General features: G+C 27.8%; 1 protein-coding gene across 1 annotated transcript; it reads right to left on the bottom strand.

Moving 5' to 3' along the window:
- Nucleotides 1-1,169: 1,169 nt before the first annotated feature.
- LOC145189061 (chitinase domain-containing protein 1-like) lies at nt 1,170-14,020 on the bottom strand. Its single transcript, XM_090068618.1, has 10 exons — nt 13,837-14,020; nt 13,583-13,729; nt 8,724-9,067; nt 8,549-8,641; nt 8,211-8,309; nt 7,008-7,147; nt 4,601-4,616; nt 4,411-4,488; nt 3,837-3,888; nt 1,170-1,409 (listed from the first exon to the last, which is right to left on the bottom strand). The coding sequence occupies exons 1-10, from the start codon at nt 13,975-13,977 to the stop codon at nt 1,311-1,313; spliced, it is 1,209 nt and encodes a 402-aa protein (XP_089924744.1). The 5' UTR covers nt 13,978-14,020; the 3' UTR covers nt 1,170-1,310.
- Between the last annotated feature and the right edge of the window lie 3,919 nt (nt 14,021-17,939).

The following is a 17,939-nucleotide window of genomic DNA, read 5'->3' as shown; positions in this document are numbered from 1 at the left end:
AAAGTTCAAAATTAAAATATTGTTGACAATTTAGAATCATTTAAACATCCATAAAAATTAAACATTTTATATCCTTAGAGTTTTTGGATTTTTGTAAAAATAATGCAATTCTACTGTGGGAACCTACTATAAAAAAGGGTACATTTTTAGCAAAACTAAAATTGGTTTTAGTCTTGTGAATTTGTTACTTTTATAGATAATAGAAATAAACAATAAACAAAACTATTCAAGACAATCTAATTTAAATTAAATAAGTTTTTCTTGGATTTCAGAGCAAAAACAACTCAAGCTCAAAAAAAAATTACCAATAAGATCTTTATTGTCAGCTAAAATGAAGAATGTTTTAGCAAAACTTCATTAAACTTTTTTGCTTTCTAACTAAATCATTTAACTTATCACAAAAATGTAACATTAAGAAATGACAATAACATTTACTTATGCTAAACATCAACAACTTAAAAACACATTTGCAAAGAAGTTTGCATAGCTAGCTACAGAGGAAGAAAAAAGAAAACCAGATTACCCTTTTTTAAAATTTAGAAGATTTGAGCTTCAACACATGCCAATTTAGAAAGGGTTTTGAATTTCCAATAATACCCCTTTTATGAACTCACCTGTTTCCTATGACTTTGTGAGTGCACTAAGTGAAATTTTCAATCTGTAACTTTGTGTCACATGTTGACACATGGTCTGAAATCAACCGATTGGCTTTAGAGCACATGTAAGTAAATGTTCTGTTTATTATTCCAAAAAAGTTTTAGGACTTTAAAATTCCGCTCAAACTTTTTAATTAGCCAGGAAAAAATCTACAGCAACTACAAAATTTCTTGAAAATAAAATCTAGGCTGAAAATCAAGGTTTCATGCCTTTTGGTTGATTTTCAGCATTGATTTTATTTTCAATAACCACTTAATTAGTGCAACTATTATATCTTGAATTATATTATAAACTACAAATTTTTTTAGTATTTTCAAAGCAATAATACCTATCATAAACCCAACATAATGTAATGCTACAACTTTACAATTTTGCTACAAAGATGCATAATTTTAATATCAATACTAATAACAATAAAAAAAGTTTAATGTTAATAAATAAGTGAAGCATACCTTTCACTAGTTTCTTAAGAAAAAAAAAATTGATGCGTTTCTGTTCATTCTGATCATAAATGAAATCCCAAATATTTATTTGAAAGTAACAATCATAAAAAGCTAGAGCAATAAAACGAACAAATTTTTGAAAATAGCAAAACACCTTTTTTTAAACTATTATATTCACTATTTGCAAACTCTAAGCATAAATACTTTATTTTATAAAAGATCATAAAAATAATCAAGTCCTTGGCCAATTTCCCAGATAGAAACTCCTGTACCAAGTTCTCTTGCAAGATCTAAGCGTATTGCAATTGACTAAAATAAATAAAAAAAAGTTAATGCATGCTTTCTTTTTTTTAATATGTTCATATACATTAGGGCAGCTCAAAAAAAACTTTTTTTTTGAGTTTCACCTTGGATTTTTTTTATCATCATGACTAAACCTGCAAAAAAGTAAAAAAATAAAAGAGTGCTGATATGTTAACATATAGTAGTTACAATACAATAGTTGCTCAAAACACTCCAAATTTGTTTGCAATTTTATGAATTACAGTTCATTGCAACAAAATCTCATTTCATGCCACACCAGTAACACAGTTCAAGTAAGTTTGTCCACAGTTGTACTACATCTGTTGTTGTAGACACATGATAAAAATATTAAAAAAGTGATAAAAATATTAAAAAAGACAAAAAAACAGATCTACATGAATACTACAATAAAGATTTTTTATCATTATTTTATCAGTTTAACTGTTTTTGTTGATTGTTATTCCTGCATTGTGTATGAAGCCAGTGTCTATTTTTTATTGTTGGGAACCCAATTTTGGTGATCTTCAACCACTTAAATTGGTCTCTAAATTTCTGTTTTATTTTTGGTTATAGATACGTTCAAACCTGCCATCAGTGCTATTAAAAATCTAACAGTACTATTTATGTTAAGTGAATCTATGATGTGCTTGTTCTGGACATATACTTAATTGCACTGCTGCATACATTCAATAATTAAGCACTTCTCAAGCACCTTAACCTTTTGGAAAGCAGTGCAAGTGGAATCTGCTTAGATCCAATATACCACAGGTGTTGATCAACTTTTTTTCAGCACAGCATCTTCCAATACTTTATCAACCTTAAGATCCTGCTTTAAATAAATGTATAAAAGTATGTCTTTAACAGCCACGTCATTTGCAAGAGGACACAAAATCTATGCCTTTACATACACATGATTGAATAACCTAAAAAACTGTGAGACATTTGAGCTCATTTCTGTTAACTATGTGTTTACAAAATGGATTAATTTTGAAACAATCTATGACTGAAGCCATCCATTTAGCATGGTGAAATTCTCCTAGGAATTGAAAATAGTACTTCATCTGACTGATGAGAAGTAGTTTTGCATCAAAGTTAGCTTCTTGTCTCATTTGAGTCCAACAAATCTGTAACTCCTCACAGAGTCAACAGCTGAAAGGTGGCACTTGCTTATACCTTTCCTGTTCCTAAAAATACTTTGTAAAATGCCAAGTATTTTGTTTACCTTGTATCCATTAACAGTTACAGCAATTGTCTACAATAGCGCTTTTATTAGCTGAAATACTATTTGTACTATGAAATATGGTTGTCAATGTATGAACTTTTAATAGAGAAATTATGCAGAATAGTCTTGTGAAACTGTTGATGTACTCATGTTCTCCTTGTTAGCTCTTGCTATTACTGCAGCTTATGTTACTTATGGTAAACTTTCTATAACTATGATTTATTAAAACAAAGTTTTAAGCAACATTAGGACTTTTGAGTGTATTTTAATTAAATTTGATCTATTGACTTCTATCACTGTCTTATCTGGTTCTTCAGTTTCCAAACTCAATATAGTATGCAGGTATGTTTAACTCAATATCATCACCAGAAACATCAAAATCACTGCCGTTAGAAAATTTGCTAAGTGGATCATTGAACTCTGAAAGTAATTGTTTTTCACAAGACTATTAAGTTTATGATGTGCTGATTATCTCATTATGCCAAGTGCTCATCAGCACCAGCAATTGATTATTCTTGAGCCTTGTTGATCCTCCAAAAATTACTCACCATCATCAACTTTAAGTAGTGTTTCTGCATCTTAGAGACTTATGTCATATTTTAGTTCCAGCTTAATTGTGAAATCTCTCTCATGACAACACTAAGTATCAAAGCCTCTAGATCTATTCTTTTTCAGTAGGTCATACAAAACAAATGCTCTAAATTGTCATTTATACTCATTAACAAATGCTCTACATTACAATTCCTACTAATTGTATAATAGATACCATTATCAATTAAACTGGCTGAATGGAATTATAAAAGAATTTAATACTAAAGTTCAGAATTATTTATCAACTTGAAGTAAATAAAATATAGTAATGCCAATTACTTTCATTTAAAAATGGGTGCAGTGCAAATGGAATCTGCTCAGGCTCTAAATTTAAAGTATGTAAAAAAAGCTGCACAATTTGTTCAGAACAAAAATTGTAAAATGTTTTAAAATTATATATTAACACGTTAATTGTAATTTGCAGATCTCAATTAGTAAACTTGAGTGAATTATGCAACCCTGAAAAAATATGCTAATTGAAAAGAAATTTTGCATATTTACATAGAAACGCAATGCAAAATTAATAAGGTGCAATGCAAATAGTTCTAAAAAAAAGTTTTTCATTTTTACGATGTTGGCTACCCTAATATGTATTTATACTAAAACCTAATTCAATTTACCTGTAATGTTGGATAATATAGTGTTGTTTTTAATTTCTTTCCTGATTTCTCCCTAAAAAGAAAACAACTTATCTTTTTTAGATGTTCCCAAGGAAAATCTGATAACTTCCTTTTCTTAAAAACCTTTTAAAAGTTAAGATTTTTATTAAAAGCTGATTTCTATGGAAAAAAAAAAGAAATTTTGCAAATATTTATCAATTTAAAAGATAATTTTGAAAAAATAAGGTTTAAAAAGAGCATCCTTTAACTATTGCATATAAAGCATGATAAGTGACTGTAAATTTAAAGAATAATGGAAACAATGATTGTGTGCCTCCCTAATACTCAATTTTTAGGTTAAGTTTTTTTTTACTGAGGCATCGGTAAAAAAAACTACAAAGGAAAGTAGCAGAATCTAGAGCTTAACAAATGGAAAGGTAAGTTAAAAAATAATTTATTAATTTATTTATCATTGATATCTGAACTATTGCACCAGATGGTTGATGATAGAAATAAAAAAAAACCCTAATCCTATAACTAAGTAATATTATTTGTACTAAAAAATAAAATATAACTTAAGTAAGAAAAAGATAACCTGAATTCAATCTTATGATCTTTAGGCTCCTCCACCCACTTAAGCTTTGGTTTTTCATTTTTTAGAACATCTATGTATCTAATAAAAATGGGTAGAACAATCTGTTATAAAAAACATAAATAATTGTCATTATTTTCAAAAATTAATTTCATAAACAAATAAGATTAAAACAGACAATAAAAAAACTTACGCGCTACCAACAATAGCTAAAAATTAACAAGCAACATTTGAGAAAAACTTTATGTAATAGCATTTAAAGAAAATAATTAAAAAAGAAAAAAAGAAAACATTTTGATTTATTTATGACATTCTGTTTGATCTTTAGTGTACATAAACTCTCAGCCAAATCACTTAGGTCAGAAAAACAGTTGTTGTTGAGTGAAGCAGAATAATTGACCAAAATTTTACTATTCTAAATCCTACCAGTTTTTCTTCGACCTCAGATTTTGGACAGAATAAATGCGCAACTAACTTAAACTCTTATAAAAACAGTTGAAGATTGCATAATTGATTGGATGTCTTTAGTAACCACTTGTTTTAAAAAAAAAACAAGAAAAAATTACCAAACTGTCATAGAAATCTGAGAAAATTGTAAAATTAAATTATGGTGTTAAAATTCCATTCTGCCCAAGATGGAATAGAACTAATTTTAAAGTTATAAAATAAAATAATTCTAAAAAACTAAACAACTTATAGTGAAAAAATGAAAAAAAAAAAAAAAAAAAAAACATTTTTTGAATTACAGTTAATATTGGTGATTTCAATAAGCCTTTATTTAAAATTTTTCTTGTTAGCAAGCATGTGTGTGTGTGTGAAGGCTACATCAATTACAAATTTAAACTAAATACAAAATTCAAAGTGAACAAAACATTTCAAAATTTGATAAAACAAAGAAAATTCTTTAGCCCTTTCAATAAAACCAATAAAACCAACCAAATGTTAGCAGGTTTTTTTAATCTGCCGATAGAAGTTTTTAATAAAGGCAAGCTCACACCAGACCATATTTTTAAATCTGATGAAAACAGTATCTATACCAGTTCAAAAGGTCACTTGAAAATAATGTCAGCCAAGGGAAAATGATAAGTTGGAATTTTCTCATCTGCTGAGCAGGGTGAAACAATTACTGGTGAATTTTACATCTCTGCTTCAGCATTGTATGTCCCTAATACTAGTGTTCAGCCTCTCTCCTACCCCCCCCCCCCCCTCTTAAAAAAAAGGCATCCAAGGAAAGTATTGCTCTCCTTATTTTTGATGGATATAACATGTACCAACATGTACCCCTGTACTGCATCAGTTCTCCATTTCCTGTACTATCTCCTAGAAACATTCTTCCTGTAAAAGAGAAGCTCCTGCTCACTGTTCGAACTATACTTTTGGGTGTTTCAAACTGTGCTTTTTTTTTGAAAAAAATAAAATAAATTCCCCTCATTTTCAAAAATTTTTTTATTGATAATTGAAGTGTCAGTTATAAAAAATTGCCAGTTATTTGAATGCAATTACAATTTGAATTTTCACCAAAATAAATAATTATAATTTCAAACGGTCAGGTTTTTTCATGAGTTGGTTTCTGAAGGACATTTTATGTTAAACTATTTTTAAATTTTTTATTGCGATTCTTTAATTCAGAAAGAAATTTGGATGATATGTAGTTACTTTTATAGCTTTTTAATGATATTTATTTTGCTTTCTTTTAATGATAATTTGCTTTCTTTTAATGATAATTAATTTTCATTAAAGGAAAATAGAAAGTAAATAGACCCAATTTATCTTATAAGTCAATTCTAACTATACGTTTAATACCTTTTTTTGATAATAGTGTTTTTGCTTATTTTATGCCGGGTATCTCAGAGAAAATGACCTTTGAAGTTTGCAGTGTATATTATGTTATTATTTTTTTATTATTTTTACTTATCTTTTTATTGTTATTATTGTTTTAATTATCATTATTAATATATTTTTACAGTTATTATTATTATTTTTATTGTTATTGTTGTTTTTATTATACTAATAATTACACACACACACACACACACACACACACACACACACACACACACACACACACACACACACACACACACACACACACACACACACACACATACACACACACACACACACACACACACACACACACACACACACACACACACACACACACACACACACACACACACACACATATATATATATATTTCTAAAGGTTAGAAACTAGGTCCACATCTTGGAAACTAAACATTGCCCAAAAAGGGAGTTTAAAAAAAAAACTGGTCATCTTTTTGTACAACAACAAAAACAGTAACAACATCAACAACAACATCAATAATAGTAACAACAATGTTAATAATTATTAGTATAATAAAAACAACAATAACAATAAAAAATAATAGTACTAACTGTAAAAATAAATTAATAATGATAATTAAAACAATAACAACAATAAAAAGATAAGTAAAAATAATAAAACGATAATAACATAAATTAGCAGAAGCAAAGGCAAAAGAAAAAGTAGAAGAAAAGAAGACGATGATAATGATAAAGAAAAAAGATAATAATTTATTAAACAAGAACAATATCACAAAAGTTGATTAACTTACGCATTGCTCCACTATTCTCTTTATACATATATCCATAAAAGTTTAAACCAATCAACAGCTTTTTGCGCATGCTACTTTTTATTGGAATTAAAGTTTTAACACATTTTTTTATCCAATCATATGGGGAGACAGAGCCAGGCCTAAAAAATTAATGATTTAAGTTTTCAATTGGTAAAAAAAACTGTCAGTCAGGATTCACAAGAATAAACCAAGAGACCAGGATTAAAAAAGCCATGTCAGTCAGAAAAATATAAACAGTTCTAGTTATGCAAAAAGTTTTTTTATATAAACTTGTGCTTAATCAAAGGACTGTTTCATAGAGCAGAAACAGCATTTTTTACAGGATATTGACTCAAACTTGAACAAAACTTGTACCAGTTGATTATAATATTAAGTTATGAAAACCACAGTATTTTACTCCTTGCATTTGATAAAATTTTCTTTTTCTAGATTGAATTATTTGATATGATCAGTAACCTACTTTTAATAGTTTAATGGATTAAAAATGTACTATTATACACTATGCAGAGAATTAAAAAATAAAATTTTCTAAGAAATCCTGGATTGTAAACTGCTTCCTTGAAGTGAAATAATCTTGAAAGAAATGCTACAGCCTCTCAAATCACACTTTTTCAAAATATAAATACCTCTGCATTGAAAAAGCCTAACACTTTCTTGTCAATATCATTTGAAAACAGAGTAAAATTAGTTTTTCAATAGTTTTTCTTGCCTAATTTTTAGGTTAATTGTTCATGTAATTTAAAACTTTTAAATTAATTAATTTAAATTTTTGAAATTAAAACTCAGAGCTTGGTCTCACCCAAAAACATAACCCTTTTTAAAAAGTTTTAAGGGCCATCTCCTGGGTGACATTGACTCTAAAAAAGTTTGTCTCTTTTTGTAAAGTATTATTAGGTTAAGATCATTATAATATGCAAAACATTTGTTATTTTCTTGGAAATACAGTAACTATGACATAATCATCATTACTTTAACCAACAATGCCTTTTATCATTCACAAATCCTTTTACAGTCAATAAGTATGCTTAGTCACAACTTTCAAACCAATTTTAAGAACAAAGCCTTGCCTAACTTTGCAGATCATTTATCTTCTATAACTGAATGACAAGATAAATAGATAAGAAAATTTTAAAAAATAGATTTTGACTTTTTTAAGTACCAAATTTTAAAATTCATTCTTACTTTCCATAGTTTGGGTAATCATAAGTCATCATACTAAAACTATCGACCATAGACACAAGGATGTCAAAATCTTCTTTAGAAAACATTCCAGGAGTATCTCTTATAAAACAAAACAGTGTTTTAGTTTATTGTTAACAATCAAAAAAGTTTGCACTGGTTATACAAATAGAAGAAACACTCTTGACACTCTTTTCATTATAAAAATTTTTTATAATGAGAAGTTCTACTTATACAAGTCAATTCATAAAAAATTATTGGTAAATAATCAACTATCTGATTGAACAAAATATCAATAGAAGCCTCAAAGTACACAATTAAAAATCTTAAGATTAACTTACATAGCTGCCATCGAAGGGGGAATAACAAGTATCAATTTTTGTTGTTGCGACATCATAGCTTGACTTAATTCCTTTATCAGTCCAATGATTAAACTAAACAAAAAAATATTCATATTCAAAACAAGATATTATATTTTTTGAATCCTAGCTTTAAACTAGAAGAATGTAAGCTTACTTCTTATAGTGGGAAAATTGGCTCCATATCTCCAGCACAATCCCATCAAATCCTTGGTCTTCAATAAAATCTACAATTTTTGTAACAACTAAATGAAGATTTTCTTCCTTAGAAAACAATGCTTGAAGATCAGCAACAGCCCAGCCCTCAAATAACATTCTTGGAAACACCTTTGACAGACCTCCACTTGAGCTTTTCACATCTTTAATCCAATTTTTATCTACATCATGTGTTCCAGTAATGTAATAATTCCCTGGAGAGGAAGTTTTTATTTGAAGCCACACTGGAGATATGTAAGTGAATTTTGCAAACATTTTTGCTACGTCATAGCCATGACTGTTCCACTAAATATAATAGCGCAAAATATTAAAGATAGAATCTTTTTATATAAAACTTTGATCTCTTTGTGAATGGACTATCAAAAGTTTAGTTGTAGAACTGGGTAAAACATGTATTTTGACTCAACTTTTATCTAAATGATGGGTGCTTATTTAAGCACCATGCTAATTTGACCAGGTACTTATTTGAACAGGCACCTATTCAAGGATTTACATTATAAAAGCTTAAAATTTTGCTCTATATTTTTAAAATCATATTTACATATGCATAGTACCCATCATATCAGGCATAGTTGTGATTTAATAAAAAAAATGTTATCCAACCACAACTATCTATGCATGAAAGGTAGACTTATGAAAAAAAGTGGTCATCAGCAACTTATTTTAGAAGATGAACTGCATTAGCATCAGACTAGCTACTGAATAAACTTTTGACAAAAAAATCTACAACCAAAGATGCTGGCTAAAATTCTTCTGTAACTGTATGGCAAAACATAATTATAGCAATAAAGTCTAATTATAAATATAATCTAACCAGATTGGATCTTTAATTGTAGTAATAAAAACATTTGAAAAGAAAAAATAGATCATGCTATTACTTTAACTACCTTATGTAAAACGTATTCCATATTTATTGTTTTTTTTTAATATTTCTACCCAGATACACAAAAGCCATTATATGAATACCCAAAAATATAAAAAAAGCATAACATTTAAGTATGTAAGTTAATAACATTTAAGATATGTAAGTGAATTTTGCAAACATTTTTGCTACGTCATAGCCATGACTGTTCCACTAAATAATAGCACAAAATATTAAAGATAGAATCTTTTTATATAAAACTTTTATCTCTTTGTAAATGGACTATCAAAAGTTTAGTTGTGGAACTGGGTGAATCATGTATTTTGACACAACTTTTATCTAAATGATGGAAATTTGCAAATTTGACCAGGTACTTATTTGAACAGGCACCTATTCAAGGATTTACATTATAAAAGCTTAAAATTTTGCTCTATATTTTTTAAATTATATTTACATATGCATAGTACCCATCATATCATGCATAGTTGTGATTTAATAAAAAAAATGTTATGCAACCATTACTTTCTATGCATGAAAGGTAAACTTATGAAGAAAAGTGGTCAGTAGCAACTTATTTTAGAATATGAACTGCATTAGAATCAGACTAACTACTGAATAAACTTTTGACAAAAAAATCTACAACCAAAGATGCTGGCTAAAGTTCTTCTGTAAGTGTATGGTAAAACATAATTATAGCAATAAAGTCTAATTATAAATATAATCTAACCAGATTGGATCTTTAATTGTAGTAATAAAAAACATTTGAAAAAAAAAAAAAGATCATGCTATTACTTTAACTACCTTATGTAAAACCTATTCCACATTTATTGTTTTTTTTTAAATATTTCTACCCAGATACACAAAAGCCATTATATGAATACCCAAAGTTATAAAAAAAAAGCATGACAATAAGCAAACTCAAGCCAAAAACATAAGCAGCACCTAAACTTGATCATTTTAAATATCTTTCCAATTTTTAATTTTATAACAAAAAAAAAAAAAAAAAAAAAAAATTTAGAAAAAAATTTCACTAAAAAGTTGAATTCAACTTTTGAAGAACACAAGTGAAATGTTGAGAAAACAACATCATAGAATACAAATAGGAGACAATAAAGAACATCTAGTTAATATATTAACCAAAAAATATAAAACAATCAAAAAATTACTCATAGACACTAATCCCCAGTTTCTTCTTTGAAATTATTTTGCAGGCTGATTTATCATAAAAATTAGCACAACAGTCATACAGTTAATTAATTTATACTTATATTAACTTTATATTATACCTCATACTCCATTTTACCCTTCATTATTCACTGTTACTACACTTTTACTGTTTCTTTTTGCAGTTAGAGGATACTTGACCAACATAAAACAAGTTGTTTCATTTTGGTTTGAGTAAAATATTTTCTTTTTATATTCCTGTAATAACAGAGAATTTCTCTTTTTTTAAAATCTGATCTTTCATTATAATGAAGAAAAAAGCCATTATTAGTGATTTTAAATGGGAATTTTTTTATTTATTTGCTGACTGAATTGAAATATGGTGAATGTGTCCATTACTTTAACCAACCTTGCATCTTATGTCCTTGTAACAGTCACATGTATTACTAATTTGATCAAAGATTTGAGTAAAAAAAAACTATGATTATATTGTTATGATTATATATATATATATATATATATATATATATATATATATATATATATATATATATATATATATATATATATATATATATATATATATATATATATATATATATATATATATATATATGTGATAATCATAGTTTTATTTAATTAACTATAATTTACTAAAATTTCAAAGTGTCCTTATTAACTCTAATTTCAAAGCGTCCTTGTTGAGCCCCATTTAGCAAGTACAGTACAGTGTGGAATAAGGAAGCCTGAAATCAAAAAAGTCAATTTTAAATTTCTCTTTATTTTATTATGGTGTTTAATTAAGTTCATATTGGATAAGAAAAATCCAAAATATGAATGTTCTAAATTTACAATTTTGGAGATATTCAGTGATGAGTGAGAATTATTGAGAAAAAAATCATAAATCTTACTCCTAAAGACATTTTTTAGAATAGCATTTTTACAGTAAAGAATAAAAACTTTCTCCAGACATTTATATATCATTAGAACCACAGTTAAATGCAATTTCTAACAATTACTTTCAAAAATTACAATATTTTTGGCATACCTTTCAAATTCCCTTGTTAAATTAAAATTTATTAAAATATATCTTAAATTTCATGTTTGTTGGACATTTAAAAGTTTGTTTCAAAAAGTTTTATTGAGATAAATGTAACGATTGAATCTATGATGCTTTTAATAACTCCTGCCTAATATTTAGTTTCACATTTTTCACTTTTTCAAGATATTTAATTTTTAGCATGACTACTCAAACATGAACAAATACATTGCAACATTTTCATGTGTAAACTATATATTTCTAAAACCAGGTTCAAAAATATCATATGATGTATGTTTTTGAGAAAATATTACAGACTCAATTTAGGTTTTTTTTTAGTTCCAAGTACAAACATGCCAAGTAATATATATACCTTTTTTTATATAGTATAGTATATATACTAAAAAAAAAAGGATATATATTATATAGTATAATATATATCCTTTTTTTTTTTAGTTTATCAGAAACCTGTTTTTCATAGAGTTTTCTCCAAAGCAAAGAAACCAAGTGAAGTTTTAGATATACTTGAAGACCTGATTATTCAATTTAAAAATAGATTGGTTACAATTAACTGTTAACAAGAAATCAATGCATAGAAGTTAGATTCATATTCCAAAAAAACTTATAAATTACTACTTGATTTGTATGGTTCTTGGTTTATGATTCCAACTAAGGTTTTAAGTGTTAGCACAAGCTGCTGAAACTCTATTGCATTTACCTGTTCTACTAGGAGTAATGGATGAAGAGCTGAGTCAAGAAATAAATTATACAGAAAGTATAATTTAAATAATGAAAATATTGAACAGGAAATCTCTTAACGAAATTGAAATTTGGAATATAAAAAAAAACTTGGGTGAAAATTATGGCTCAGACTAGATTTGATAATAAAATGATTATGCTATTTTAACAATATAAATTGTGATACTTAAGTTTTATAATAAAATTAATTCTTCTTTAAGTAATTTTATTTTTTCTCAAAAATTCCCCAAAATTTCTCATAAACTATTTAAAGCTGGTGGGATAAGAATTTCACAAAAGCTAAATTATCATAGTAAAACTAAAAAAATACTGTAAACCTTTTTTCAAAACAAAGTTTTCAATTTTTGGCCACCACGATTTACTGAAGCTTCACACTGTGTATAGGCAGATGAATAGAGTTTGATTTTTAGGTTGTTTCAGGGAAATGAATGTAGATGGTATAACTAAGGAACAAATCAACTTTTGGAATTTAAACATTTAAATGGGTGACAAAATAAATAATATCATTGCAGAGCTTAAAATGAACTTAAAATAAAGCTTTTAATAAAACTTCAGAATGCATGCAATGGTGACATTAAAGAGGTAGATATTTTGCCAGTCAAATAAAAGAAATTATCTTCTATTTAAATAGTGTTTGGAAGCTTTTTGATATTTATTACTATAAGTTCTTATTTGAGATTTTGGGATTTTAATTTAGTTTCTTTTAAATGCTTTTTTATTTTTAAAGTTAATTCATTTAAGAACAAAATGACCATTAAAACATATGCTTATGAGCTTTATAATTGGCTATAGTTGCATCTAATATGTAATAATTTTTGAAGCTAGAAGATAAAACTTTCAAGTCAAAGGCATACATTGTTGATAATTTGAGTAAGCAAAAAGTAGTAAGCAAATAATTAAACAAATGCTTTTTCAAATAAAATCGTTTAGAAAATTTTTAAAAATACATAAGTACATGACTATCATGCTTACTTACAGGTGTTACATAGGCAAGCACATCACCTTCAAAAACTCTATAAGTCACATTTTCATAATAAGATTGATGGTACTTGATGATGTCATTGTATTTGGCATTTGGAGAAACAAGATTAAGAGACTGAACACTATCAGTAGATGGTCCTTTCTATAAAACAAACCAGTATAACTTTGGTGATAAAGTGTTCAACAAAGACCAAAGTTAAAATGCTTTAGGAAGAAATTTCCTATACTAACGCTCAATATGCTACATACCACTACTGATATATTCTCACAAGAATCCTTACTACAAGTATCTTTTTCACTTTTTTTTCTTTTTACTAAAGTGCATTTACTCAGAAAAAAGTTTGTTGCACAATAAGTTAACAGCAAAAACAATAAATTACTCGACCGCATGTTTCATACGACGTGAAACTTATTAACACGAAAAAGTATTGACATCAGAATGGGGAACCCGGGGGGGAGGGGTATTTTGTTAAAATGGTTTTTTGATTCTTCTTTTTTACAACTTTTATTTGAAATTTGCCGGGTAGACGCCACCAACTATATCTAGGCTCTATTAAAACTACAGAATATGCATAAAACTAAAATATAGAAATCTTTTATGTCTAATTTTAGAACGCCAATTTATTAAAAATGGTTAACAGGACTTTATTTTTTAATTGACATAGCATTTCATTGATGAAGGAGCTCTTGGTCGACAATTACAGCGTGTTTTGTTTGTTGTTTTATAAAAAGTTAAAAAATATAATTTTTCTAGTTTAAGTCTCTACAGACAACATGTTCTTGATTTCCATTGAGACTATGAAATAAAAAAAAAATGCTTTTAGAAAATTAGAGAAAAATTTTGTTTTTATTTAAAAAACATATCAAAAAAACATTTTCAAAAACATAAAATTTTACAAAAGGCTGGACACTTCTCAAAATCAAAAGCACACAGAGAGTTATGTGCATCATAACTCACAAAGATTTTGTTTTCTATTGGCTCCTAAAACCACTTGTGATTGTATTCCATCATTGGTGGCTCCTGAACTTTCACTTCTTGTAAGGTCAACAGCATGGCCGCCGAGAGGGGGGGGGGGGAAGGTGGACGGGGAAAATTCCTGGGGCCCCGTGTGTGTACAAACAAGTTTTTTAAAAGAATTTTCAAAAAATTTAAAATATTCTTTAAAATATTGCCTCACTCATTCCTTTGATTATATAAAATATTGGTTATGGATATTCAAGCGGATTGTTAAAGGATTTGGGTTCTAGTGGATTGTCCCACATTTTGCCTCATCATCCTCAATTTTTTTTTCAAACACAGCAAGTGAATCTATAAACACAATCCTTTAACATATTTATACCATGTATCCCATAAAGTACTGCAAAAACAAATCTATTTCATTTTTTTAAATATTTATTTAATCATACGTGTTTCAATGATAAATAAACGTCATAGGAATGGGGTTTTTAAATATCATTTAATATGACTGCCATCATATTCTAGTTTTAATTAAAGCCAATCAATAAAAGACATAATCACTGGTCTAATATTGTCAGTAGTTATTTGCAGGTCAGCGACTTACACTCAAGCTTTTAGATATAAATGTAAATATCCTAACCAATATAAAACCCTAACCAACAATAAAGAGGATAAAATATGATTGGCTTAGCAGGTATACAAACTTGTGCATATTCACATTTAGCACGGATCGCGATAATGCCAACCTAGCTGACCCAAGAACGCCACTTATATCGGGTGAGAGCGTACACATCAAGGCATACAAATTTTGAAATCGTTTTATTTTGTCCGCGGAAAATAGCTTTATTTGAATGTTCAAATTGAGTCAAATTTTGACTTCATTGGGCGCCAAAAAACAGCTGTAAAATGAGAAAAAAAACAAAATGCATGAAAATGATAAAAATGATTGAAAAGCTTTTTTACGGATTTCTACATTGAAAATAAAAAATATTTATTTCTGTTAAAACAGAAAAACTATGAAAAAAACCAAATATTTGTTATATTGACTAAGATAATTGACTTAAAAAATTTTGGTAACTAAGATAACTGACTGCTAAAGAGTTCAGAGGGCCAGTCTGAGGAAAATCAATCTTTACAGATTTGGGTTGTTTTGAAACAAAATTTGTAAAACTTTTATAAAAACAGTTACAGAGGCATAAAAAGAGAAAATCTCCGTCAAAAGTTTTCTAAAAGTGTAATAATTTTTGAAGAGAGAAATGTTATGAAAGGCATAAAAGTTCTTTAAAGAGCGGTAAAAATCATTTATAGGACTGTCTCATCAAATAAGATCTCTTCTAAACTGTCATTAAGTATGACAAGTATCATTGATTTAAATAGTTTTAAGTATGTTAAAAGTTGTAGTTGTTAACAAGTGTCATTAATAATTATTAATAAGTATTACAAATTTAAACAATTGTAAGTATGTTAATAATCGTAAATATGCTAAGTGGATTGTTATCCAATATAAATTTAGGTTTAACTTTGTAAAAGACAGAGTTTGATTTTGTAAAGTTAGATTTAGTGATTTAACACAATGCCAAATCAAGCAAAGATTCATGATGAAAATCGACGGTTTTTGTGCTTGCTCTGTCTGAAAAAATGTTTAAATCAGCTTACTGTTTTCCAAGCAGATCAAAAATACCAACTGTATAAGACCAAGATCAAAACCAGTGATTCTCGGGTACCACAAGGACTCTGCGAATTGTACAGAACTACTTTGCGTAGGAAAAAAGAGGATAAAGAAGTTGCACTCCCCCCTTTGTTTGATTTCAAGTCAATACAAGTGAGACTTGAAACAAAAGGCATGATGTGTCATTGCTCAATCTGCCGAATTGGTCAGCAGAATTTGAAATTAATTTCAAAATTAGAACATTGTCAGGCCCGCTGATGATTGGCCCTATAGTGAACAAACTGTTGAAACCGCTCATCAAGATTTTTATCAACATTGGTCAAGGTATAAGCGAAACAATACTTATCCGGAGTACAAAGAAAGATTGTTGCGCTGCATAACTGATCTAAACAGTAAGCACCTTTAAAGAGCTGATAGCATGATTTGAATTATTAGTGCTAAGGAGCAGAATATCATAGCTTACGGTTTATAATGAACAATTTAACCAACTTTATCCCTAAATGCTGTTAATCTAAAAATTATAAATTTTGATACTACATTTAAAATAATATTGTAGAGTATTTGTACTTGAAGACTATATTGAGCTATTTATTAATAAATTTTTTGTGGAGAAAATCAAAAAAAATTATTTAATTGTTATCAGATGCTATTTAATGTAAATCTGATGTAAAAAAAAAAAAAAGGGTTTTAATAGTTATTTTATCACTTAATTTTGAAAATAAATCTTTTTAAGAAGGTTTCAAGAGTCAATAACAGAGACGTATTTTGGTTTTCTTTCACCAACTGGTAGTTTTTCGACCAGGTTTTACACTTTTTTTAGGGTTTATTTGCACTTTGGCAGTAGTTTATACCCTAGAAAATGCTGAGATTTTCACGCTATGCATAAGACAAGCCAAACCACGCTTTAATTAGCAAACCAATATTTTGGTCTATAAAATGAAAACAGCACATGTAACAATTGAAATAATTGTTGGTATTACATAGCAGAACACTGGCGTAACCATAATTTTGAAAATAGTGACCGAATATCACAGTAATCGGTAAAGTTTTGAGATATAAGTAGCAAAAAACAACAACCTTTAAACTAAAGCTGCCATAAATCTGTAACTCGTAAACCAATCCAACTGAAATTTTATCCAAAGCTTGGTGTGGTTGTAGGCAACGTTTGCACAAAATTTTACCAAATTATATAGAGTGGTTCTCATTTTACAGCTGTTTTTATTGGCGCACAATAAAGTCAAAACTTCACTCAATTTGAACATTTAAATGAAGTTATTTTCCGTGGACAAAATAAAACAATTTCAAAATTTGCATCACAGGATACCTTGATGTGTACGCTATCACCCCATATAAGTGACGTTCTTAGGTCAGCTAGGTTGGCATTATCGTGATCCATGCTAACCGTGTATTACATACATTTAGTTTTTGTAATGATTTACGCTGTATTTAAATTAATCTTTAAACTTATGTTTTTCAAATGTGTTTAAAAACAAGTTAGACTGACTTTCTAAACGAAAAAAAAGCAAAATATTTTTTGAAAGCAACTTAATTTCGCTTTTACTTTAATGTTTTTTTTTTTTTTAAATTCTTGTTTTTCTCTTAGGCATAAAATTTTTTCGACGCCATAAAATTACTTTAAATTTGGATTCATGCTTCATATACAAGATTAAAAGGTCTTTTTACATTTTTGGTATGTCAGTGGACCACTAAGCATAAAAGATTTAA

The sequence above is a fragment of the Hydra viridissima genome, unplaced genomic scaffold (assembly GCF_058129835.1).
Source record: "Hydra viridissima isolate aposymbiotic clone 2 unplaced genomic scaffold, HvirCarnegie_v1 scaffold_12, whole genome shotgun sequence".
NCBI classification, from domain to species: Eukaryota; Metazoa; Cnidaria; class Hydrozoa; order Anthoathecata; family Hydridae; genus Hydra; species Hydra viridissima.
This window is presented reverse-complemented; position numbering and strand designations above follow the sequence as displayed.